Source organism: Eubalaena glacialis, chromosome 3, assembly GCF_028564815.1.
Source record: "Eubalaena glacialis isolate mEubGla1 chromosome 3, mEubGla1.1.hap2.+ XY, whole genome shotgun sequence".
NCBI lineage: Eukaryota > Metazoa > Chordata > Mammalia > Artiodactyla > Balaenidae > Eubalaena > Eubalaena glacialis.
In genome coordinates, this window is record NC_083718.1 from 43,460,778 (window position 1) to 43,485,885 (window position 25,108).

The window sequence follows — 25,108 nt, forward strand, 5'->3', positions numbered from 1 at the left end:
TTACATATGGTAGGGGTTTTGATTTTAATGAAGTTTACAGCTAGAAAGGAATTTACAGATATCTGAATCCAAGTTCCTCACTTCACAGATATTTTATCAAATACAAGAAACAGAACTCTACGGCTGCTTCTTGACTGACCAAATTAGTTGCAAAGAAAAACATACAGATGGTGAGGATAATTAATTTACAGCACCTCCTGCTCACTATCCCCTAAAGCACTTACTGATGTATTCATTCATTCAACTAGTTTTATTCTCTTCATAGAGAAACAGGATTCTACCACTGCGGGGGACATAAACGTACACAGGGATTCTATCACAAAGTAATTAACTCATTAAATTCAACTATAGGAACTTAGCAAAAAAGAAAGAAAGAGAGAAAAAGTAAAAGGTGAGAGAAGAGAGAGCATGGAAGGGCAGAAGTAAAAGACTGAAACAGAGAACATTTTAAATAGTACAAGCAATTTTGCCAGCCTTTCCAGTCCGCAGATCTATGCCCTGGAGGAAGCTTGAGACTGGAATTGTGAATCTGCTGCTCCTCATCAATGCCGCTGGCATGTGCCTGTCATCATGCCAGCATCCTACTGAGGCAGCAGCTCACTGAGCTGGATGATTTCAGTTTTTTAAAAAATACATTTTCTTCCATATGAAACTTAAGCAAACTTTCAAATTGATGCAATATGATCCCTGCCCTCAAAAGGTCTGCTCGCTTATTGGGAATAAAAGATAAATTGGGGATTAATGCATTACACATGAAGATATGTACCACAGGAGGCAGGGAAAGAAGAAATCATTGGGAGCTAAAACATGAAGGGAAGAGATACCAAAGACATGGGGGAAATGGCCTTGAACAGACAGTTGCTACTGGGAAAAATGGAAAATGAGGTTGTATCTGTAAATAAGAGGTCAGATTACAGAGATACCTTTAGAAGTCAGATACTACAATTTAGGCCAGGAGATGTAAAATCCCTTTTTTTGTCACCAGGCAGGTGACAGAAGTGAGGGAAGTGGGCTTCCTATATGACAGAAGAGAGTGCACGCCCCACCCCCAAAGAGGGCAGCTACCTATCCAGCTCCAGGCTGTTGCTGATATCTGGGAATGTGGACCCCGGTTACCAGACCCTCCAATTTTTTAAGAGTAATTGGAAATTTGAGAGTTTTTATGAAAGTTAAATAAAGAGGAGATTAACAATGGAGGAAGGTTCCTGGGCAAGCAAGAAGGAATGGAATCTAAGCAAAGGGACTGGCTCTTGATAGAAAGGACATTCTGCAATGTAACAGCAAGAATAAAGGAAAGGAATACCAAAAGATGCAGCTTAAGAGGTAGGCTTGGGCCAGGCTAGTAGAGCACCAGAATTCTGCACATTATCTCACAAACCACAGAAACCCAGCAGGAAAGGAACTGACAATATGTGGGATGGAGGGAAGGGATGAAGGGCTGCAGGGATGAGGGAGAGTAGCTAGTTGTTAAGTGGGGGATTTTTTTTTTTTTTTAAGGTGAGAATGTCTTTAGTATCTTTATATCCTGGAAGACTAAGAGCAAAGATAGAAGGAGATAGTAATCAGTAAGGTGAAGCAAGAGAGATGGGATGTTAGCTTTGGGTAACAGACTTATCTACAGATGAATGAGGGTGCGAAGAAGTTGGGAGAGGAGGACAGAGAAAAGGGGAAGACTCTCCACAGCACGGTTCCAGGGCACTAACCAAACCCATGGCAAAGAGGCAATGAGAGGAGTTAAAAACTGACCTGGGGGGGCTTCCCTGGTGGCGCAGTGGTTAAGAATCTGCCTGCCAATGCAGGGGACACGGGTTCGAGCCCTGGTCTGGGAAGATCCCACATGCTGCGGAGCCGCTGGGCCCGTGAGCCACAATTACTGAGCCTGCGCATCTGAAGCCTGTGCTCCGCAACAAGAGAGGCCGCGATAGTGAGAGGCCCGCGCACCGCGATGAAGAGTGGCCCCCACTTGCCACAACTGGAGAAAGCCCTCGCACAGAAACAAAGATCCAACACAGCCATAAATAAATAAAATAAAAATTTAAAAAAAAAAAAAAAAAAACTGACCTGGGTAAGAGAACTGCTCAGAAAATCACCACGAACGTAGATATCCTAAGTGGAGCTGAGCTAGACAAAATTGGGGATGCCCTTAAAATGAAAGAGCAGAACGCACATACAAGCATTCATGCCAGCCAATTGTCCAAGAAGCCTGAAGCAAAGAAGTTCATGGTTGGAGCTAATATACCCTCTGAGTTGAGGCTTGGCCATACTCCTAAGCTTTGAAACCTAGGATACTAAAAGAAGAAAGTACTAAGAATATAATCAAAGGAGAAACGAATTAATTGTACCACATATTAGAAAAACTTTCTTATTTTAAAGGACTTTCACTCATATTCTCTCAATTGCCACAGCAGCACCATAAGGCATAACAGGCCATATATCAATCTTATTTTTTTCTTTATGTGGGTGAATAATTTTTTTTTAACATCTTTATTGGAGTATAATTGCTTTACAATGGTGTGTTAGTTTCTGCTGTACAACAAAGTGAATCAGCTGTATGTATACATATATCCCCATATCTCCTCCCTCTTGCATCTCCCTCCCACCCTCCCTATCCCACCCCTCTAGGTGATCACAAAGCACTGAGCTGATCTTCCTGTGCTATGCGGCTGCTTCCCACTAGCTATCTATTTTACATTATATCAATTTTATTTAAAGATAAGAATCTGAGACGATATTGTAAAAGATAATACTGTAAGTAAGCACTATAAATCTGACTGAAATCTAAGTCTGTTGGACCCTAAAACCAAACTATGGATAGCCCCTGTCTAATGAAATTATTAACCATTCAATTAAAAGGGAAGTGTGCTGTTTTCAAGGTATAATGAAAATAGCATGGGCTTTAGAGTAGAAGACTTTCATTCAAAGACCAGCTCCATCCCTTGCTAGCTCTGTCATCCACATTAAGCAAGTTACTTAACTTCCAGAAGTCTTCCTTTTCTCATTTGTTTAATGGGGTTGATATTATTTCCCTCTCAGGACTGCTTTCAATATTTATAGGAAGCCACATGTAAGCACTTGCTAAAAGGTCTGGCACATCAGGTACTCGATCAAGGTAAGTTTTTCTTCTCACTGGAAGGATTACCAGTTATCTATAGTTTACACAGAAGTTAGTCTCCTTGCAACAGAATTAAGTAAAAAGGATTGGAAAAGGCTTTTATTTTAACAGTAAATCTTATTAGAAGATAAATAGTTCCTAAAGGAACCAGAGAAACTAACTCAAAAAACATACTATAAATTGAAGAATCTAAGTCACAAGAAGAAAACATCATTTCAAGTTTGGTATTAAAAGGAGACATGACATAGAGGAGAGACTAAATAGACTAGAATACACTAAGGTGTAAAGCTCTTCTCACTGAGCACGGAGTTCAAACCTGGAGTCCATAGGGTCCATAAATGGACTTCAAAGAGTTGTGAACCTCTTGAAACTGTTTGTAAAACTGTGAGCATGTGCAAAGGTGCTGTGGTCAGCCAAAAAATGCTCCCCTACCTCCACTCCACAAGATATCCATGTCAAACCTCTGGAACCTGTGAATGTTACATTATACGGTAAAAGGTGTGATTTAGTTAAGGATCTTGAGAAGAGGAGCTAACTCTGGATTACCTAGATGGACCCTCAATCAGTGACAAGTGTCCTTACAAGTGACACACAGAGAATAGACATAGAGAAGAGGAGGCGGCCACAGGACCCTGAGGTAGAGCTTGGAGTGATGCAGCCACAAGCCCAGGAATGCTGAGAGCTACCAGAAGCTATAAGAGACAAGGAATCTCCCCCTAGAGCCTCTGCAGGGAGTGCAGCACTGCTGACACCTTGATTTGAACTTCAGTCCTCCAGAAATGTGACAGAATTAATGTCTGTTGTTTTAAGTGCTTCTGTAGTCACTTGTAATGACAGCCATAGGAAATTAATATAGGTGTACTTTTCTGAGAGGAGGGTGCAGAGCTTTCATCAGACTCTAGAAGAGGTTCTTATGAACCCCAAAAGGTAAAAGAACTACTATGTAGAAGATTAAGCAAAACCATCTACAAACAAAGGAACAAGAAATTTTTTTAAAACCTGCAGAACAAGTAGTTACTTGGATAAGGTCCCACAGTTAGTCAATATTGAAGTAAGAAAATAACAAGCTGTCCTATGATATCTAATCCAATATTCATTTCACTATCTCTTGGAGTTCAACCCTACAAATGCATTAAAAGGCATTGATTCCCAAACAAATAAATAGCCTGTTAAAAATATAGGTTCTCAGGCTCCATCTCAATATATTGATCAGAATCTCCAGGGTAGAGAAGTTCATATATGTACATGTTAAAGCTCCTCTGATAATGCAGATGTGCAGACAAATTTGGGAACTACTACTATAAGGCAAGGATCAGTAAACTTTTTCTCAAAAAGGTCAGATGGTAAAACTTTTAGGCTATGCAGGCCAAGAGGCAAAATTGAGGATATTATATAGGTATTTACATAACAAATTTGTTTTTCAAAACATTTCTACAAATTTTTTATTGACAAAATTCAAAATATAAAAATAATTGAATACAACTTTTTGCAATATTGGTCTACTAATGAGAAGAATAAAATTCTTTCTTGCGAGGGGTAAGATTTTACTTAATTGGGGTTCAAAGTTAGTGTTTCCTATCATCAGCTCAAGATCAGTTGCAAACCGTCATCTATAAAAATCTCCTGAGCTGGAAAGGACTTACAAAACAAACAGGCAGCGGGCTGGATTTGGCTTAAGGGCTGTAGCTTGCCAACCTCTGCAGGAAGGTATAAGGAAGAAGACCAAGCCACAGCCCCTGCCCTGAAGCAACTGACAAGTTAGTTAAAGACACAGGAACAGCAAAGGTGAAATCAACAGTGAAAAACATGAAGCAGAATTCTGAATGTTTTATGTTGTAGAGCAGTGAGTCCTAACTGTTTCAAGTATGAAGAGTCTTTTTTAATGTCACAAAATGTGACAAGCCCTGGGCCTGGCAATACGGGCACTCAGAGCACAGAGGAATGATACATGAAATCTGAGCATTTCACCAACACTTGTCTTACTGTCCTACATTAGTAGCCTAATAAATATTTGGTTTTATATCTTGTAACAGTTACCCCCTCCATCATTAATAGACTGTTTCTCAAAGTGAGTGGTATAGCATTCTAAAATTAATTTAAATTTAAAAAAAATGTGGCAGAGATCTATGCTAGTAGTTTTTTTAGCAATGAGTGAAAAGATCTGTAACAAAAAGCAACTGAAAGGCCAAAATGCTTTTAAGGGATTTCTTATTAATCAAAACAGCAGCTACATATATTTGAAAAGTATTAACATGTATTTATAAGACCCATTATTTACACAACCACAGATGTTACTTAATATGTGTATGGATTCTCAACCCCCTGAGGGAACTCTGAAGCACTGCCGAAACTCTCAGCCCAAAGGTTCATAACCACAGTTACAGAGTAGATGCCAAAGAGGTTCAGAAAGAAGGAAAGAGTAGAAACTGGAGTAGGGGGCAAGGACATCATAGGCTTAGATAAGGAGATAAATTTTCAAAGAAACTGAAGAACAGATTTTAGGGACAGGAAGAATATCAATGAGAAAATGCAGAGGGGCCAAGGGAGAGCACCTTTACTGAATAAGAGTTGAGAACAGGATCAAATTATGGAGGCTCTGTCACCAGAGCCAGCATCTAAGTGCTTTCCATGTTTCATTGTATCATGGAGCCCTGATAAGCTTTCTCTCATTCAGTCTTAGAATAGATTCCTAAATACTTGAGGCATGTAAGTAAATGACCCTGGTTTCATCAGGTACAACTCTAAGTGGATTGAAAGCTAAACTTTTAAATCTTAAAAAAAAATTCTAAAGCCTTCCCTTGACCCAATTTCTCTCCTGCAACTATCACTCTCTATTCCTTCAGAGCCACGCTTCTGGAAAGTCATACATTCATGTTTCCATTTTAGCTCCTCCAGTCACATTCATCTCCAACCCACTCCAAGCTAGTTTCCACTTCTACCACCTCAACGAAGCTGTTCTTGCCAAATCAATGAAAGACTAAACCAGCTCTCATCTTACAAAAGGTAAACTCTCAGCAGGTCTCATGGAGATCCCCAGCCCTGGAACACTGCTGACTCTGACACACACTTGTAGGGCAGGCATTCGTTCTACTTCTCTAGCTGCTCCTTCCCAGGCTCTACCACCCTCCTCTCCCCAACCTCCAAATGTTGGCATGCCCTCAAAGTCTGACCCTGGGCCTCTCATCACTCAGTACTTACAATCTCCCTAGGTGAACCCACCCATCTCCATGGCTTTAAATACCATTGGTAATTTCCCAATTTATCTTTCTAGCTCAGGTTTCTCTTCTAGCTCAGGTTTCTCTTCTGAGTTCTAGACTGCATATCCATGTCCACTTCAGAGCTACACTTAGATGCTTCTCACTCAGCCTGTGTTCAATTTTCATCCTTCCTCTCAACATTGCTCCTTCTCTGGGCTTCCCTATCCACCCAGCATCGCACACCAGAAACCTCATGGTCACCCCCGTCACCTGCGCATGTATTCCATCCTTTATGTTCAATTCCTCAGCAAGTCCTGACAGATTTCCTCCTATAAAACTCTCCAATTAGTTCACTCCTTTCCATGTCCACTGCCGTCACCCCTGGACCAAGCAACTATCACCTCACCTGGGGAAGCTGAGAATCTTCCAGAGGGTATCGCCTGCACACTCTCACTTCTCTCTAGTCCATTTCCACAAAACAGGCAGAATTACAGACACGAATCTGATTTCATCGTTACAGTTACAAATTTCAGATATGAACCTGGGTTCATCATTCCCTTGCTTAAAATCCTTGCATTGTTTCCTCTTAGGATAAATTTCAAAATCCTCAGTAAGCACTCCAAGGCCTCAGTGGACTTGGCCTCATCGGCTCACGCCCACCAACACCACCACCCCTACTCCTCTCTTCATTCACTCCATGCTGCAGCCAACCTGGCCTTCCCTTTGTTCCTCAAACATGACAAACTCTTTTCATCCTCTGTATATGTGGCCCCTCCCCCAGCATCACCTGGTCCACTCATACTTGAAGTCTGAGTCTCAATATCACTTTCTCAAGGAGGCCATTCCTCCCTGACACCATCATCTCCAGAACAAGCTCTCTGTTACTTATTCTTATAGCCTCTATACTTGTTGTTTTAACACTTGTGATTACACGGTTATCATGTGACTCCTTCTGTCTCCCACATGAAAAAGTCAACAGGAACTGTCCTGTTTTATTTGTCACTGTTTTATTTCCACCACCAGCATGGTGCTTGATGGAGAAAGCACTCAAATATTTGGTATTAGAATAGGTGACTGAATGAGTTAGAAGGTAGTTAAACATAAATTGCTTTGAAGCATTTCATAATTTACAAACATAAAATTCAGTTAATATTTTAGTTAGACTATGGCTTAAATTACTAACAAATTATTTTTATTTATTGATTAAAGCACAAGAACTATATTGAGATATACTATTAGCTAAGTGTGAATATCCTCAAATGTATTTCTAAAACTATTCCATAAAGTTAGCTTTTATTCATTTAGACATACCTTTCCCCCAAAGGTTAATATAATTGTTTTCCTAGGCATAATATAATAATAATAATAATGGTAATAATAATAATATTATTATTTATAGAGTACCAAACATCATGCTATTCACTTTACATTTAAGCTTCACAAGAGATAAATATTATAACCTCCATTTTTAAAGATGGTGAAACTGAGGCTCAGAGAAGTTAACTAGTTCAATGTTATACAACTAACAATTGGTGGTAGCAGGACTCAAACTCATACTAACACATAAGTCAATGTTTTGGGACTTCCCAGGTGGCGAAGTGATTAAAAATCCGCCTGCCGATGCAGGGGATGCAGGTTCGAGCCCCGGTCCGGGAAGATCCCATATGCCATGGAGCAACTAAGCCCGTGCGCCACAACTACTGAGCCTGCGCTCTAGAGCCCGTGCTCTGAAACAAGAGAAGCCACCGCAATCAGAAGCCGGCGCACCGCAACAAAGAGTAGCCCTCGCTCGAGGCTACTAGAGAAAGCCTGCACACAGCAACGAAGACCCAACGCAGCCAAAAATAAATAAATTTAAAAAAAAATTTTTTTAGGTCAATGTTTTTTTCTAATACGTCATGCTGTCTCCAATATCATACTTATTTAGCAATAACTATTATTTGTTAAAAATACAACACCTGTATATAAGTATTTGAGGCTTAAAACAGCTTTAAATGATTATTTCAGCTTTAAAATGACTGCCTAATTTAGTCTCTCATATACAAAAACTAATTCTATCCCACCCATAAAAAACAGCCTGTGACTCATTCAGAATGACACCCTTTTTCCTTATCCATGTAATCCATACTTTATTCTATAACATAAATTTAGCTTCTAGTTAATTTTCTTCTCTGCAAAGACCTCAATTAACTTTAAAATTAAATTAACTTTAAAAAATGGAACCATCACATGAGCGGGAAATCTGTATATTGAGCTCCATTTTTCAGAAAACTTTTCGCAGAAGCATTTTGAACACATAGTTCATAGCAAACTCAACTATTCCCAAAGCCATCCATCAAAGTAGAAACTATGCCAAAAATCCTTTTGGTAGAAATTAATCTAAATCACACTCTCTAACACAGTATTATACAAATCAATAACTTTGCTAACTGGCAGTAGGCAGTCAATAAGCATTTGATTGATCAATCACACAAGATACTTCTACAACTAAGGTCCTGTTTTCTTGACAGAGCAACAGGAAAGAAATATTGTTATTCCTAATCACACTATTTCTAAGACAACTTCTAGTGAAACACATAACTAGTAAGCATTTCCTCAACACAGAGGTAAAAAGGGGTTATTTAACCCAATTACGAATGTTAATTCTTGAAAAACACGGTTTTCAGTAAACACTTTTAAATCCAAAACAGCTTTAAACTAGTTCTGATTAGTGAACTAGCCTCATTATTGAAGTCATTATACATATCAAAAAGCATCATGAATTTTTAAAGAATTAAAATACAGCAAAATACACTTAACATTAAAACTTAGTACAAAACTACAGTAATAAAGAAAGCGTGGTACTGGCATAAGGACAGACATATAGATCAATGGAACAGAATTGAGAGGCCAGAAATAAACCCATATGGCCAACTGATATTCAACAAGGGTGCCGAGATCATTCAATATGGAAAGAATAGTCTTTTCAACAAACAATGCTAGAACAACTGGATATCCTCCACATGCAAAAGAATGAAGTTTGGACCCCTACCTTACACCATATAGAAAAATTAACTCAAAATGGATCAAAGATCTAAACATAAAACCTAAACTCTTAAAATAAAACATAGGTATAAATCTTCATGACCTTGGATTAGGCAGTGGTTCCTTAGATGACACCAAAAGCACAAGCAACCAGTGAAAAAATAGATAGGTTATAGTATATAAAATACAGAAAAAAATCTTATAATTCAATACTAAAAAGACAATAATCCAATTTAAAAATGGGCAAAGGATTTGAATAGACATTTCTCTAAAGACATATAAATGGCTAATAAGCACATGAAAAGATGCTCAACATCATTAGTCATTAGGGATATGCAAATCTAAACCACAGTGAGCTATCACTTCACATCCACTACGATGGCCAAATTAAAACAACAACGACAACAAAAAACCCAGAAAATAATAAGTATTAGTGAGGATATGGAGAAATTGGAATTCTTCTACACTGCTGGTAGGAATGTACAATGGGACAGCTGGTATGGAAAATAGTTTGGCAGTTCCTCAAAAAGTTAAACATAGAATTATCATATGACCCAGCAATTGGACTCCTAGGTCCAAGAGATTTGAAAACATATGTTCACCCCCAAATTTGTATATGAATGTTCATGGAAGCATTATTCACAATAGACAAAATGTGGAAACAACCCAAATGTTCATCAACTGATGAATGTATAAACAAAATGTGGTCTATCCATACAATGGAATATTATTCAGACATACAAAGGAATAAAGTACTGACACATGTTACAATATGGATGAACCTTGAAAACACTATGCTATGTGAAAGAAGCCAGACATATAAGGCTAAATATTGTACAATTCCATTTATATAAATGTCCAGAATAGGCAAATCCATACAGACGAAGTAGAGATTAGAGGTTGCCAGGGGTTGAACGGAGGAGGAAATGGGGAGTGACTGCTAAAGGGTTTGGGGTTTCTTTTGGGGTAATGAAATGTTCTAGAATTAGTCAGCGCTGATGGTTGTACAATATTGTGACTATAGTAAAAACCATTTATTTGTTAAATATAGTGAAATTTATGGTATGTGAATTCCATCTCAATTTATATATATATATAAATTTTTAACATATATAGTAAAGTTATATTGATCATAGTTTAGTCTTTTGATGATTCAAAAACATCTTGATGTGTTTAAATTTACAGGTGTTTTATCCCTTAAAGTGTCAAATAATGTAAACTCCAAGTTAATAGCATATGCAAAATGTGTTTATAAACCTGATTCATAATGGTTTCTTAAAGTTTAATGAGTAATAAAAAAGTTTGGGGAAAAGTGTTTTACTAGCAAAACTTGATCAGATCTACCAAACCTTAAGAAAAAGTATAACCTCATAACTAAAATTTATGCATGCTTTTTACAATACTATTTTAAAATTATCTGCACTATAATTTAAAGAAACAGATATCAACTAGACTTGCTTTGTTTTTCATATTCAAAACATGAAAAGCAAAGAGAATAACCAATTTTTAATAATCTAGATTTTTATATGACTATATTCAAAAGAAGAATTGAGACATTCTACTAATTAACGAGTGCACAAATAACAGGAAACATTTTACTAGGCTAGTAATATGGTACATGAAATTTGAAAAACCTGTGACCACAGTTCTTACTAATGGAACTTTATATTTCAGTTTTCATCACATGCCTCTGCTACCTGAAATCAGCAGCTGAGGTCACTAACAAGCTTTCAGTTTTAATGGTAGAAATCATTAGTATATAGGCACTATTAAGGCATATAAATGCAAAACTATCATATGCCCAGCAGAAATAGCCTAGTAATTGTTACTTGAGTATTTTTAAATGAACATCATCTGAGCCTCTGGGGTCCAGGCAGGTAATGTAAACGAGCAAAGCAGGTCCAGAGTAAAACAAGGAAGGTGAAGTGGAGAGCACAGGCCCATGTAAAGGAGGCGGTCATCACTTAGCTCCAGCAAACTGCTGCCAGATGTGAGAGCCCCACACAGCCAGATTTCTAATTTCTCAAGAGCTGGAAATCTTGGTTTTATCTTTCATGTTTTGGGAAATCCCCCTAATTTTGAAATGTTGGCAACTAATTAAAAAAAACGTTGAAATACTGCAAAGGTCAAATAAAGCCCATCAGCTGCTGAATATGGCCACTAGTTTGCAAACTCTGAAAAGAAACTCTTGAAACTAGTTTGTAACAGATAAACTATAAATGGACTATATTTAATAGAGATAATACACTTTTTATTTTACTAATATATATTATATATACTTCATATATTTAATCATTATAATAGACTATAAATATATTTTCAAAGTTTGGGGGTACTAGTCATCCTTAAAGTTTTCAAGGTGGTCTATAGACCAGACCCTAGAGAGCAGTAGTAGTGTTACATTTCATTCATATTCCTTACTCAAGTATCAAAGGTAACTCACTTCTTCCATTCATTTTGGTGACATTTTCTGACTGTAGCCAAGTGGAAACAGAGTGGATATCTTAACTATACTCCAGTGATAAGTATTCCAAGAATCAAAACAGTTTGAGAACCAAAACCCAAAACAGTTTAGGAGGAAAAAAAACTTGGGGAGGCTATTTCTTGCTTTTGGACAGACCTTAAATTAATTATGTAATAAAGTTGGTCTCCATTTTATAATAATCAACTAGTAGTGCATTAGAATGGAGACAGAGTTGACTGAATTATAATTACATAGTTGAATAAAAGTCTTATGTTGCACTTTCTGGCATGAACACAGTAGAGTTATAGACGTGAATCTTCCTGGAAAATATACATAGCAACAAGGAGAAAGAGGAAAAGAAAACCTCACAAAACTTTTCCAGCAAACCTAGGAGAAAAACAAAAATACAAAAACTCCAAAATACATGAGAGCTGACTGAGATCAAACAAAGCTGATATCAGACAGAATGTATATTGGGAGTGGAGAGCAGAGAGAGACAGAACGTGTGGCATGTGATGAGGAGGGCCCAATAATGGCAGATCTCAGAAAGCAACAGCAAAAACGCACATTCTTAAGGAGAGGGATTTACACTGGCATGCTGTGGCTGTGTCCCTCCAGTCATGGCTGCAAAGGAAGGAGTGGGAAGTCCAGAATTGGTGGCAAAAAGCCTCCTAGACTCAGTCTGGTTTGGAGAGGCAGAGGACTTGTGGCAACACAGAGAACACACCCAGGCGCCATATGTAAAAAAAACTATCTCTGAGGCAGAAATCTGGAAAACTACCCTGGCCCCACCCACACCTCCTACAAATAACTGAGGAAAATCCAATTCACTAAATCACAGGGAATAAAAAGGTAACTGGCACAGCACTGACTTGGAGATACTATAAGAAAAATGGTAGAAACGAGCAGCATAACGTACCAGCTGTCAAACAATACTGCTAGAAAAACATTACAATGGAGAAGATGAAAACTATTAACTAAATATTCTTGCATGAATTTAAGAAAATCAATGAAGCCACCCCACTATGAAGAAGCTCACAAAGCATAAATAAAATAAGAACTCAAGGAAGAACTGTCTAGACAACAGGAACAAAGGAAGCATGAATTGGCAGAACTCGAAGGAAGAAACAGAAGAAAAAACAAAAGCATCACAGAAATGAAGAAGAAACTGAAAGCAGAACAACGAGACATTGCAGAAGACACAGTAAGAGACATTAAAGACAGAAACAAACAAATGAAAAAGTGTTTAAAAGGATTAAAGAGAAAATAATAAATAAAAAAGATATACAAAGGGAGATCCAACAGACATATAATTAGGGTCACCAAGAAAGAAAACCAAAATGATCAAACAAAATAAATATTTAAAGTTATAATTAAAGAAAACTTTCCTGAAATAAAAATAGATTTGAATCTACATATTAAAAGGCACACATGTGCCAGCATATCCTACACCAGCATATCCTAGTAAAATTACTAAATACTAGAGACAAAGAGAGAATCCTTTGGGGCCAATAGGCAAAAAGATCAAATCATTAATCATGGGAAAAAATTCAAGTTGGCTTCACACATCTCTACAGCAACATTTAATGCCAGAATACATCTGTACAACACCTGTAAGATACTCAAGGAAAGAAAGAGTGAGCCAAGGATTTTATACCTGCTAAGCCATCCTAAGTGTAAAGCTACAAAAAGAAGTTCTGAAAATGTTGTAAGAATAATATTCCCATATTATTTTCATGACTCGTTACTGAGAAACTACCAGAGGATAAACTTTAACCAGCCGCAGGATAACTGGGAAAAACTTCTGCAAAAGTGCTTGGGTGAGCATTATATATATTTAACTGAAAAATTAAGACTAAAATAGAAAGAGATAAAGGTGATAAAACAGAACACAAACATTATAGGCTATAACAATGTATAAATTCAAATAACAAAAATTGGGTGAAGGGAGAAAGTGAGCAGGAAGTATAATAAACTTACTGCTTACCTTGATGTAACAGCTGGGAGTCAATAGATAGCCTTAAAGCTCACAAATCAAGCAGTAGAAGTAAAAGCATACATAATAGTGCAAATGTAAATAGAATTGTGAATAAATACTGTTCACTATTGACTAAAACTGGGTGATGCAGAAGAGAAAGGGGAAGAGAGAAGAGAGTATTTAAAAAGAATTTCACTTTTCTTCATAGAAAAAAACTAATAGTTACTATGAATAGAGAACTAAAAATATCTTATAAAGTAACTAATAAGACAAAAATACAAACCTTTCTAAATATCGAAAGAACAAAAAAGCAAAGAAAGACTACACAGTGAAAGACTTAACATTTATATAATTAAAAACAGAAAACACAAAATACAATGACAGAGGCCAGACAAAACACGTCTGACATATCAATAAATGTAAATGGATTCAACTCATATTGAAAGAGATTTTCAAATTGACTCATAAAGCAAAACCTATCTCCATGCTGATTTAGAGATACATCTAAATCAAAGTAATTTAAATAGTTTGAAAACAAAAGGATGGGCAAAGATATACACGGCAAATGTAAAAAAAAAGAAAGTAGGAATTGTTTGACCCAGCTCTTTCTGACTCCAGAATCTGAGGTCTTATCTATAAACAAAAACTGCAAATAATGTTTCATGTGCTTCTGTAATAGTGCATGTATAGGGTATGTGTACATGAATGAATATACCTTATATATTTTTAAAAACTATAACAAATTACTCAATTATATACAGTTTTTGAAATAAGACTAGATATCAAATTTCTGAGTTTAAAGAATTTAGTAATATTTACCTTTAATGGTATATAAAAATTTTTCCATATAAAAATCAAAACACTACTGAAAACTCCTCACCTGGATTTATGTCAAGATCAGCTGTTGATCTAAAAGCATGCAGTAACTCCTTATTCTGATGACAATCTACTGTCAAGCACTCACAAACTAAAATTTGAGTTGTTCTCTGAATCTTAAGGAAGTGGGATTTTAAGAAATTTATAGTATACTACAAATTATTCTGTTGAAGCAACAATTTTTTTTTTAACCTCTTGCAGAAATCCACAGCTATAATATTGCTTTCAGGTGTTAAAGATCTGTAGCTTCAGAAAGAGATTTCATGCCTCAGAAACAAAAATATGGGTAGTAAAAATTAAGAAACATTCTAGGAATATTATATAAAGGTCAATAACGGCTCTACAAATACAAAAATACACTTGTGGCAGCATCAACTCAGTTAATGCAAAAGAGGAAGTAATTGTGAAATCTGTGTTTCAATTTCAACATCAATAATAAAAGGGGGGATAATAATAGTACCAACCTGATAAGACTGTTTTGAGCATTAAATGACTGAAACACTTAGTACACTGCTTGGCTTATATTGCAATAAATGTTAGCTAATATTATCATCACAAAGATATAAATTTCAAACTGATGTATTATTCAAATCTTTTAAATCTATTATAATTACTGATGACAGAATTAGCCCCACAGAGAAATATTTCCCTAATGGAAAAAAAAAAGAATGTAAAGCTGCTCCTTTCCTAAATGCCCTACTCCCTCTCTGCTACCACCTACCCCTGGCGCGAGATCAGGAGCCCTTCCTCTTTCATCCCATGGTACATCTCCATTAGAGCATTATACCAGGATGTGTTCATTGTTGTTGGCACTGTCTTCCCCACCAAGGCTGCTGTGAACTCCTTAAAGTCAGTGATTATGTCTTTATGCATCTCACCTCCAGGGCACCTGTTCCCACACATAATATAAGCTCAATTAAGGTGTGTTAAATTAACAAATGTGGTATTGTAGGTTTCGTGTGTGTGTGTGTGTGCGCGTGCGCGCACACGTGTGAAAAACATGATCCAGTTCAGGGTTTATATTCTGTGGATTGCAATGATCTTGATAACAGACTGAGCTGCCTTAGCTGCCTACCTTCCTGAAAGGTCCGTTATCAAGATCAGGAAGGCAGGCAGCTAAGGCAGCTCAGCTGGGACCAAGAATGAAAGAAGGGATCGTTCAAGAAATACTTAGACACTTACAGAGTACCCTGTGAGCACCAGGCAATGAACTGGGCTCTAGTGTTGTAAAGAAGACCACATCTCTGTCTATAGAGAGCTCACAGCCCGGTGGGCACGGAGCAGGTAAGGATCTCCCTCCAACTAGCTAAGTAGAGATGTTAAAGTTAAAGCTAGATCAAGACAGCTGATGCCCAGAATTCTCCTAAATTTCAGTGCTCTTTCCACGAGAACAATGCCTTTCAAATGTTGACAGGGCTCATAGCAAAAAATGTATTCTGTACCACTACCCAGTACAGATACATACACTTCTGATCTTTTCTATTTAATTATTTTCTATTTCACTTTTTTAAAATGTTCATCTTGACACATTAAATTGGTTTATGACTCAAAGGTGGAAAAATACTGCTCTAGAAGATATATTTTAAAACTCTCTCTAAAATGTCAGTCAGATATAATTCCTAATAATTAATTTTTCTCACACAACGAATGTCCCAGCAAAAAAAAAGTAAAACACTATCAAATAATCAAATAACCCCCAAAGACTTGACAGCTGTCACTTGGGGAGTGGGAGGAAGCTAAACCTAATCTCCATCAGCTTTCTCTAAAGTAAATACCCGATCTAAGGGAAACAGCTACTGCTAAGCAAAAACAGGGGGCTTGGTGGCAAGTCCCCTGGCACCTCAGCTCTCTTCCAGCCAGACTGTGGCTCAAAAGACTCTCATCATTCTACACAAGAAATTCTGGAGCTTCCACTTACACTGAATATTTTTAAATTATTTTGTGTAAGAGAATTTAATTAAATGTGTTTGGATGGGAAACAATGAATTTATTAAAATAAGTGAATGAAAATCAAAATAAACATCTTATTTTAAAAAAATCTCTCACTGATATTTGTCAATCTTCACTTAAATTGAGGGCAGGGGAGTGTACTGATTTATCCCAGATCTGAATAAAGCATGTAGAAGTGAATCATTAATTAAGGTAATAGGTTTTTTGGTTTGCTCTTGAAATAAGAGAGCAAGGCAGTATACAACTTTTCCTCAACATAGGATGCTTATACAGCACTTCCCACTAAAGGAAATGTGATAACAACAATCATCACTACCTAGCAGCAAGTTAGAGATGAAGAAACCCCAATATTCTCAGAGTTATTTCAAGAAATGTATTCCCCTGAACAGATGTAAAGTCAGAAACACGCAGAAAGACCAGAAAATCCCTTTCCCTCCTCTGTGTCCACAGACAGTACTCCAGCTCTGAGAACGCAGATTAAGTACAAGAATGTTCAGTCAAGTTCTTGGGCTTACTAGCCTCACCATTCCCCATCCAAGAAGCATGTCTGAGTTTAAAGGACTCATTTTTTTGTGACATTTGCCTCAAATTAAAGGACAATTTTATAAAACTTTAATAAATCTTCCTGTCTTCCCCAAAAGAAATCTGTTTAGAACTATGTTGAGAAAAATATTCTTTTATAAAGATAAAATGCATTTTTTTCTAAGAAAAAGGATTATGTCATACCTATTATTTATCAGCTCCATCCAATAGAACTTTCTGTGATGATAGAAGTGTTCCATTATCTCACTGTCCAATACAGTAGCCACTAGCCACCTAGTACCGAGCACTTGGAATGTGATTGGTGTGACTGAGAAACTGAGTTTTAAATTTATTTCATTTTAATTAATTTAAATTTAAATAGCCATATATGGCTGGCAGCTACCATATGGGACAGTGTAGATTAGATAATCAACTTAAGTCCTCAGCAGCAAAGCTGAGTAATTGACTTACCTTAGACAGAATGTCACAATTTGAAAATATGATATTCTACACCAATATTCAATTTTCAGCTTCCTAATTAATATTTAGTTAATTAACATTTAAGGTTTCCTCAGAAGTGGCTTTTCAACAAAGTTTGGCAATTTTTATTCTAGAACGTGAACATACTAGATCTGCTGAGCAGGATTCCTTTGGCAACTTTCAATTTTCCATCTGTGAAACTTAAGCACAGGGAAAGGGGAAGAAAAACAACTTAGGCCCACCCTCCTCCCGATACAAAGGTAAGAAATTAAACACATAATCTATACAAAGCCTAATACAACCTCCTAGACTCTTCCGGGTACATCTGCTCACCAACCCTTGCTTATGTTTGCTTCTTTAGACCCAGTCGTGGCTTTCAACAGAAGTCATTCCTACATTTGCTTGACCTCTTGACTGTGCTCTGTTATGACCAGACCCTCGAGAAGTATTCTACTTATAGGAAAACCATTTAAAATGTACATACTAAAATATCCTATATTTAAATGAGACCAACTGATCAAATGGTCAAAAAGCAGTAGCTTGAAGGAGAGCAGATGCTTCAGAGAGACTAAAATACGCAGATCATGCCAAGACCACCTTCCAAGCAGGTGGCAAAAGAAAATGCGTAGTTCTATAGGCAGCAAGGAAGAGACTCCCCAAGAAAATATGCTTAAAAATAGACTGCAGCCTTGCTGTGGCCATACGATAACTAACTTTAACTTCAATCAGCACCATTGCACTCCTTACAATCTCAAGGTAAATGCCAAATTAGTTTTTTCAAGCTTCTCATCATGCTAATACTTATACACAAATACTCCACAAACACACACACAGGCACAAGTGTTTCAGTAATTTCATTATTTTTAAGTAGAGTGAACTTCCAGAACTTGTATCTAAAAATACTATGAGCTCATTTAAAACAAGCAAACTTAAGTATACTGTGCAAAGAGCAAAGCCACTAATACCGCATAGCACACTAGGGGAAGCTCAGACTATACAGAGCAAAGCAATTCTATGACAGCAGTGCAGTTCAGGTAAGAATTCAACACCATAGATGAAAACTTCACTTTTTTTCTCTCCCACTACTACTGCTACCACCAGGTCCCAAAAAAAGGACTCGAAGTTCACCTACTGTATCTAAAGAGCATTGGGATCTCAACAAGACACATAACAAAGAAGCAATGCCTACACTATTCCCCAGGCTTCAGGTCTTGCAGAATAATAAATGGCATTGCCACAAGGAGAAAAGGCTTCATCTGGGGCAACTAAGAGCACTCTGATCTAGCAAGAGACTGTCAGACTCCATAAAAGCTGTGTGCTGTCAGTGCCCTCACACGTGTGGTTAAAATCTGGAGATGTAGCCTGGGCAGGAAAGAGGGAGACAGAAAATTTTCAATGGGGAACTGCAGTGCAGTTCCACCCTAAGAGTACCCTCCTCGCTTTTCCAAGATACGACCTACAGCACCTGCGGCACTATCTCTAAGGAGCTTATCAGCTATAAAATTCTATGATAAAGCCTCAATGTCTAAGACAAATGCCAGAAACCTCAGTGTTTTTTTCTTTATCCTAATTCTTAGAGGAAAAAAGTCAAATAAATATAATAAACAATACAGAATTTTCACAGCAGGGGCATAAGTTCTCAAAGCACATAAGGCTTATAAGCAGAAAATAAACACTACTTATTCCGTTCTTTAAAAGTTCGCTTCAGAATAGAATTAATAAAAATCTACTAAAAGACACTCAGAAGATAAATTAGCTTAACAGGGATAAAACTTAATTTCTTATACTTAATATTCTAATATAGAATTATGAGATAAAACATAGATTCTAGTAAACCAAAGAAACACGTAACAGAAAAGAAAGCCATTTTTTGCTTGGCTTCAAATGTGAACACAGTACGACACACTGTGAAAAAACTTATTAAACTATCTTAGCACAAATGGGGCTCAGTAGTTTTTCTTAATGCCCAATGATTATGGGTTAAATATCTCACCTCTTCATTTTCCAAGCCCTGAAGCCCTATAAAACTCACTCCTATTCCTCTAGGAGAGCTTTCACAGACTGGTTTTAATAGACGTCAATCATTTAAAAACATTATTTAAGGAATTTATCAATATATAATTATGATATTATACTTCTGAAAATATCATCCTTCCTAAATTAGGATTCTGGAAAAAAACAACTCAATAGAATTGTTTTCTATTTATTTTTTCAATAGTCAAAGCATCTTCCACCCAAAGTGTAATATATATATATATATATATATATATATTTGAAATCATGGCTCCTGACTTAAGCATAACATTACAAAATTTTTAATATGCATTTAAAAAGTGCTCTCAGTCTTACCTGTATATCCAGCATACCATCCCCAAGAAGCCACCATTCCTAAAAGCCATTTGTACATGATTCCTTCAATATACCAGAACCGCTTACTGTCCAGCAGTCGAAGGGGCTGAAGCACAATTACATAGCAGATGTAGGAGGAAATAGCAACCAGGTTGTTGGCGACCATGAAGGCAAACCTCATCAGGGCTTTCACCAAGATCCAGCCCAGCCACGGAGCTTCTTCCAAAGTCACAGCCATTCTCACATTGGAGACTGTCCTGTCTTTCTGAGATGAAAAGAAAATTCATTTAAAAAGGAAAATGGATTAAACACATCTAGATAGTCACCAACAGAGAAATCACCTCCAGCACAAAAATAAATGAAAAAATCAAGAGTCTAAGCTTTCCTAGTGTATTACCTCGGCGATCTGTCCGGGAAATTCCAGAGGGGGACAGAGAGCAAGGGAGGAGGAGCCGCACAAGGTCAAGGGAGCTGTTCACGGAGGCACAGCTATGTCATAATATATTTAGCAAATGATAACACTATTCCCACCAACTAATCTGTGGCCGGCCCGCACCGCGTCTGACTGCAGTCTTCTGTTGGACTTTAACGAAGAAAAATAGACCCACTTGCTTCACACACCCTCAGTATCTCCAAACTGACGATACGAGTGAAAAGAAGACTAAAACGGGGACCTCTCGATCAGATCTCCCAGACACTGCGACCTCGGTACCCTCACCACCACCCTTCCTGCACTGATTCATTCCTTTAAAAGGTCTCTCGCGTTAGCAAGAAGAGTTAAGTTAAAATTGTTCATTTGCGGCAAATCGGGTCTTGTGTTCCTTTTTTTTTTTTTTTTTTTACAGAAAAAAAGGGGGGGGCGGCAGAAAAGAAGGCAAAAGGGTGAGAGGAAGAAAGTGGGCGATAAGGAAAAAAGGATTAAGGACAGGAGTAGGGGGAGGGGAGCAATAGCAGAAGGAGGTGGAGGCAAAGGGCCAGGGATGAGGAGCACCGTCCCCGACCAGAGGGCAGGGAAACCAGGGATGATGAAAGAAGCGGGGAAGAGGAGGCGACGGCAGCGCTCAGGGGGCGGGTGGGGCCCGCCGCGGTTTCCGCGATGTGGAAGGGTTAGGGCGGCGGTCTCGGCCCTCGCGCCGGGCTCACCTCGGCGGGCGCGGGCGGCGGGCGGTGGAGCGCGGGAGCCGGTGGGGCCGGGGGTCGGCGGCCCGGGACGCGGTGCTGCGCGGCGGCGGCGGCGGGTGTCCCCGGCCGAGGGGTCGCGGTCATGGACCCGGCAGCGGCGGCCGAGGCGCGGCGCGAGCGGGCGCGCGGACACCCTACTCCCCTCGCGGCTGCCTGCGGACAGAGGGACGGCGGGGACTCAGAGGCCAGACCTGTCACCGGGGCGGGTCCCGGGGAGGCGGGCGGATGCCCAGCGCCCCCGCCTCCTTCTTGGGGCCTACCGCGCTCTCGTCCCTCATGCCGCCGCCGCCGCCGCCTCCTCCCCGGACCACGCGACTACGACACCCCTTCCCCGGCCCCCCAGCGCCTCCCCGGGCCCAGCCCGCCGCAGCCCCGGGGCCTGAGCCCACCGAGCCTGGGGTTACCTCGGGCTGGCCCGGCCCCGGCTGGGGCTACGGGAGCCAGAGGAGCCGGAAGACTGCATGGCAGGCGGAAGGAGGAGCGGCGGCGCCCGGCCCCGCTCCGGCTGCGGCGCGCACTGCGCCCCGTCCACGGCGGTGCCGAGACTCGGTCCCCAGGGCCCAGCCGCGTTCGCCGGGGCTGGCGGGGAGGGGCGGCGGGGAGGAAGCGGCGGGAGTCGGGACTGCTGCAGAGCCGCCCCCAGAGCGCCCTCTAATGAAGGCGCGGCCGCCGTCGTCCGCCTGCTCAACCCGCCGCCGGCGCCGCCAGCGCCAGGAATCCCGCTGTCCGCGGATCGAGGCCCTTGGGGCTGCCTGACCCCTAGGCCGGGACTTGGCTCAGCCCGGGACCGAGGAAGAGGGCCGCTCGGAAAGATCTAGGAATGAGCACCAATTCTTACACCACACGAGTGATTTGGTCCAAATTGAGAGCCGCTTTTTAGCCAAAACAGCCGTTTTTCATTGTTAGGGCTCTGTCTCCTGACAAACGCGATCGCTGCCCAAACTGGAAAGCTGTCTCCTTGAAGACTGAATGTCCTCTTCTCTTTTCCTAATGAAACCCAGTTGCTCTCATGGCTTTTCTTCTGAATCTCCCCAGAGTATTAAGGTCTAGAGTTTAAAATCAATTCATGTTAAGTGCCAGAACTCTTGTTCCTGGAAAGCTCCTGGAAGAACATTAATGACAATTCTGATGCCCCATCCATCCTCTCGCCCCCTCCGCCCCAAAAAGAATCCAGTGGGAATGAGCGGTCTACACAGAGACACTGAAATTTAGTTAGTCAAGGAGGGAAAAGCACGTAGGCAGTGACAGTCATTGAGTAAGTGCTCAAAAATTTGTGGCCATAAGTACCCTGGACAGGCCTGGTTATTCCCGAGGTACCGTAGTTGCATTCTGTTTCAAAGGTTGGACCACCAGAAGAAAAATAGAGAAATCGCCCAATGGCCTGCCCACCTGAACATTCTCATATGGCCTACCTAAATTTCAGTATTTAAAAAAAAAAACTTATAAAATCTTGTTATATCCCTTAAATGGGGGGAGGAGGGGTGCACATTTTTTTGTGCTCCTAGTGAACTGCCATGTTTAAATCAGAATGCCACTTATTTCGCCTACAAAATGTTTATCACTGTGTTTGTTTTGGACTCTCAACGACTTCTCTCTCTCTCTCTCTCTCTCTCTCTCTCTCTCTCTCTCAGCCCTTAACTTCAGCTCCTCTTTGGCTCACAGATGAAGAAAAGAAAACTCACCTTACGAACACGTGAAAGAATATATTCTATTTCTATTCCCTTGGGTGATGAGGAAATATGAAAGCACAGAGCCTGGCTGAAATAATTTATTAGATTTCTTTCCATTTATTATTAATTTGTTTTTATTTATATATGTTGCTTATCTATTTCACCAGTATTATATTCTAACTGTACAGGGCATAAAAAGGCACAGACCTTGTCAGAGATCTTTCTGTATAAGATCAAATGATGTATAGCAATAGAAAAGTTAAATATGACCTTTCTATTCCTTGTATTTCCTCTGAGAATTTAGGTGCCAGGGCAATAGCATCTTTAAATAAATCTCATGAGAGAAATAATATATGTACTGTAGATTATTGTTTAAAATATGTCATTATACTCTTAAGTGGGTAAGACAGGTAAGGCATATATTCTTCCAAGAATCAAGAATAAACTCCCCTAAGATTCCATTAGGTCCATCCCATTCAGCATTCCTCACATGCTGGCAAACACTGGCTGACACCTGGAGAGAGAGAACCTACCATGTGATCTGTACCCGGTTCCTGGGTCACAGAGCATCTGCCAGAGCTTCAGATACTCCAGCACTTGCTGAGATGTAATTAGTACCAATCAGTCATGCCCAGAAAAGGGCCAGAGGTTGGGCAAGACCTTGCACAGTGGGTGTCAAACTTTAACATGCAAAACATCACTTGTGGTGCCTACAAAGAAGATTCTTGGACCTCATACCAGAAAATTTTAATACTCTAGGTCCAGAGGGGCCTGTGAACATGCTTTTTAAAAAATGTCATAGGTGGTTCTGATGCAGGTAGAATATACAGACCATGCTTTAAGAAACTCTGACCTAGAGGTATCCTGAGATAATCACATCCTTTTCTTGACCCTTCATGATTTAAAATCATTTAATCATATCTGTTCTCATCTGTATTAGTTTGCTAGGGCTGCCATAACAAAATACCACAGACTAGGTGGCTTAAACAACAGAAATTTATTTTCTCACGGTTCTGGAGGCTGGAAGTCCAAGATGAAGGTGTTGGCAGGGTTTGTTTCTTCTAAGGCCTCTTGCCTTGGCTTGTGGATGACCATCTTCTCCTTGTGACTTCACATAGTCATCTGTCTGTGCATGCAGGTGTCTGGTGTCTGTCTCTTTGTGTCCCAATCTCTTCTTACAAGGACACCAGTCCTTATACCAGTCACACTGATTAGCACCCACCCTAGTGACCCCATTTAATTTAATTACCTCTTTAAAGGCCCTATCTCCAAATATAGCCACATTCTGAGGTACTGAGGGTTATGGCTTTAGTATATGAATTTTAGGGGGACACCATTCAACCATAACATCATCCTTCTACTGTTTACACTGCAGAATTCTGCCATTTCAGTAGCTCTTTATGGGAGAGATGTGGAAACCCTAATCTTGAATCTTTCAGCTAGTCCTCTCTTGACTGGCTCCAACTTCATTAGACTTATCTTCAAGCTAAGCACATTGTGTTTCAGGTGTAGGTATGTCCTCTTTCATTGCCCAGGGTGAATGAGGGGGCTTATCTTTTTAACTTTCTTGACCACAGCAGCGTGTTCAGTTTCCAGACAATTCACTGTCTACCATGGATAAGGAACTGCATTTGGTCTGGCTTCTTCAGGGAACAATTTCAGGTGACGCTTATATTTATTTCTTGTATTTCAGAGTTCATTTAAGATATATGTTTTGTATTCTTTTACCTTACATATAATACCTCCCTCTTGCCTATATGTTCTTTTTGCCCCGCCAGTTTTCAGTTTACTGAGGCAGCCTCCTGAGATTTTTCTGTAGCTTATTTTCACAATACCACAGGCAGACAGATGCATATATGCTCTGAACGACTGTAACAAGAAGGTTGGGATGGCCAGTTGTTCAGGGTAGAAGATCTATAGAAAGCAAGGGCCTTCTTCAATGACTAACTAGCCTCCAGTCCCCTATCCAGCTACCTTAGAGCCAGGTTTATCAAAACACAAACATAAATTAAGAATTTTGCCACCTTCCTATAGTACAGCCCAATAGGGGAAGAAGGAAAACAAGGAGACCCCACCCTATAGCCACAAGAGTTATAGTTTCAGTCTCAAAAGCCCACATTTGAACCACAAGAGGATGGTCCTTTGAAAGAGAAATATGACTTCTCACATTTCCAGGAGTCTCCAGACATTTTAAAACAATCTAACCACAACACCTGAGAAGGTTTAATTCCACCCATCTGGTCCACATACATCCAAGAAATTAGGTTATAACCAGGGAGGAGCTCCCTTGGGCAGCAGAATCCC

The 25,108-nt window shown here is 39.4% G+C and overlaps 1 protein-coding gene across 3 annotated transcripts in view; it reads right to left on the reverse strand.

Moving 5' to 3' along the window:
• The window catches only part of LPGAT1 (lysophosphatidylglycerol acyltransferase 1), a 72,068-nt gene extending 50,295 nt beyond the window's left edge, over positions 1 to 21,773 (reverse strand). The window contains exons 1-2 of one of the 3 annotated variants that reach the window (XM_061185568.1): positions 21,539 to 21,773; positions 19,953 to 20,217 (exon numbers count right to left, since the gene is read on the reverse strand). In XM_061185568.1, the coding sequence (XP_061041551.1) occupies positions 19,953 to 20,190 (238 nt within the window). In that variant the 5' untranslated portion in view covers positions 20,191 to 20,217; positions 21,539 to 21,773. Of the gene's footprint in view, positions 1 to 19,952; positions 20,218 to 21,095; positions 21,165 to 21,538 lie in introns of those variants that run through there. The other 2 variants (XM_061185567.1, XM_061185566.1) reach the window with 2 other exon arrangements.
• Between the last annotated feature and the right edge of the window lie 3,335 nt (positions 21,774 to 25,108).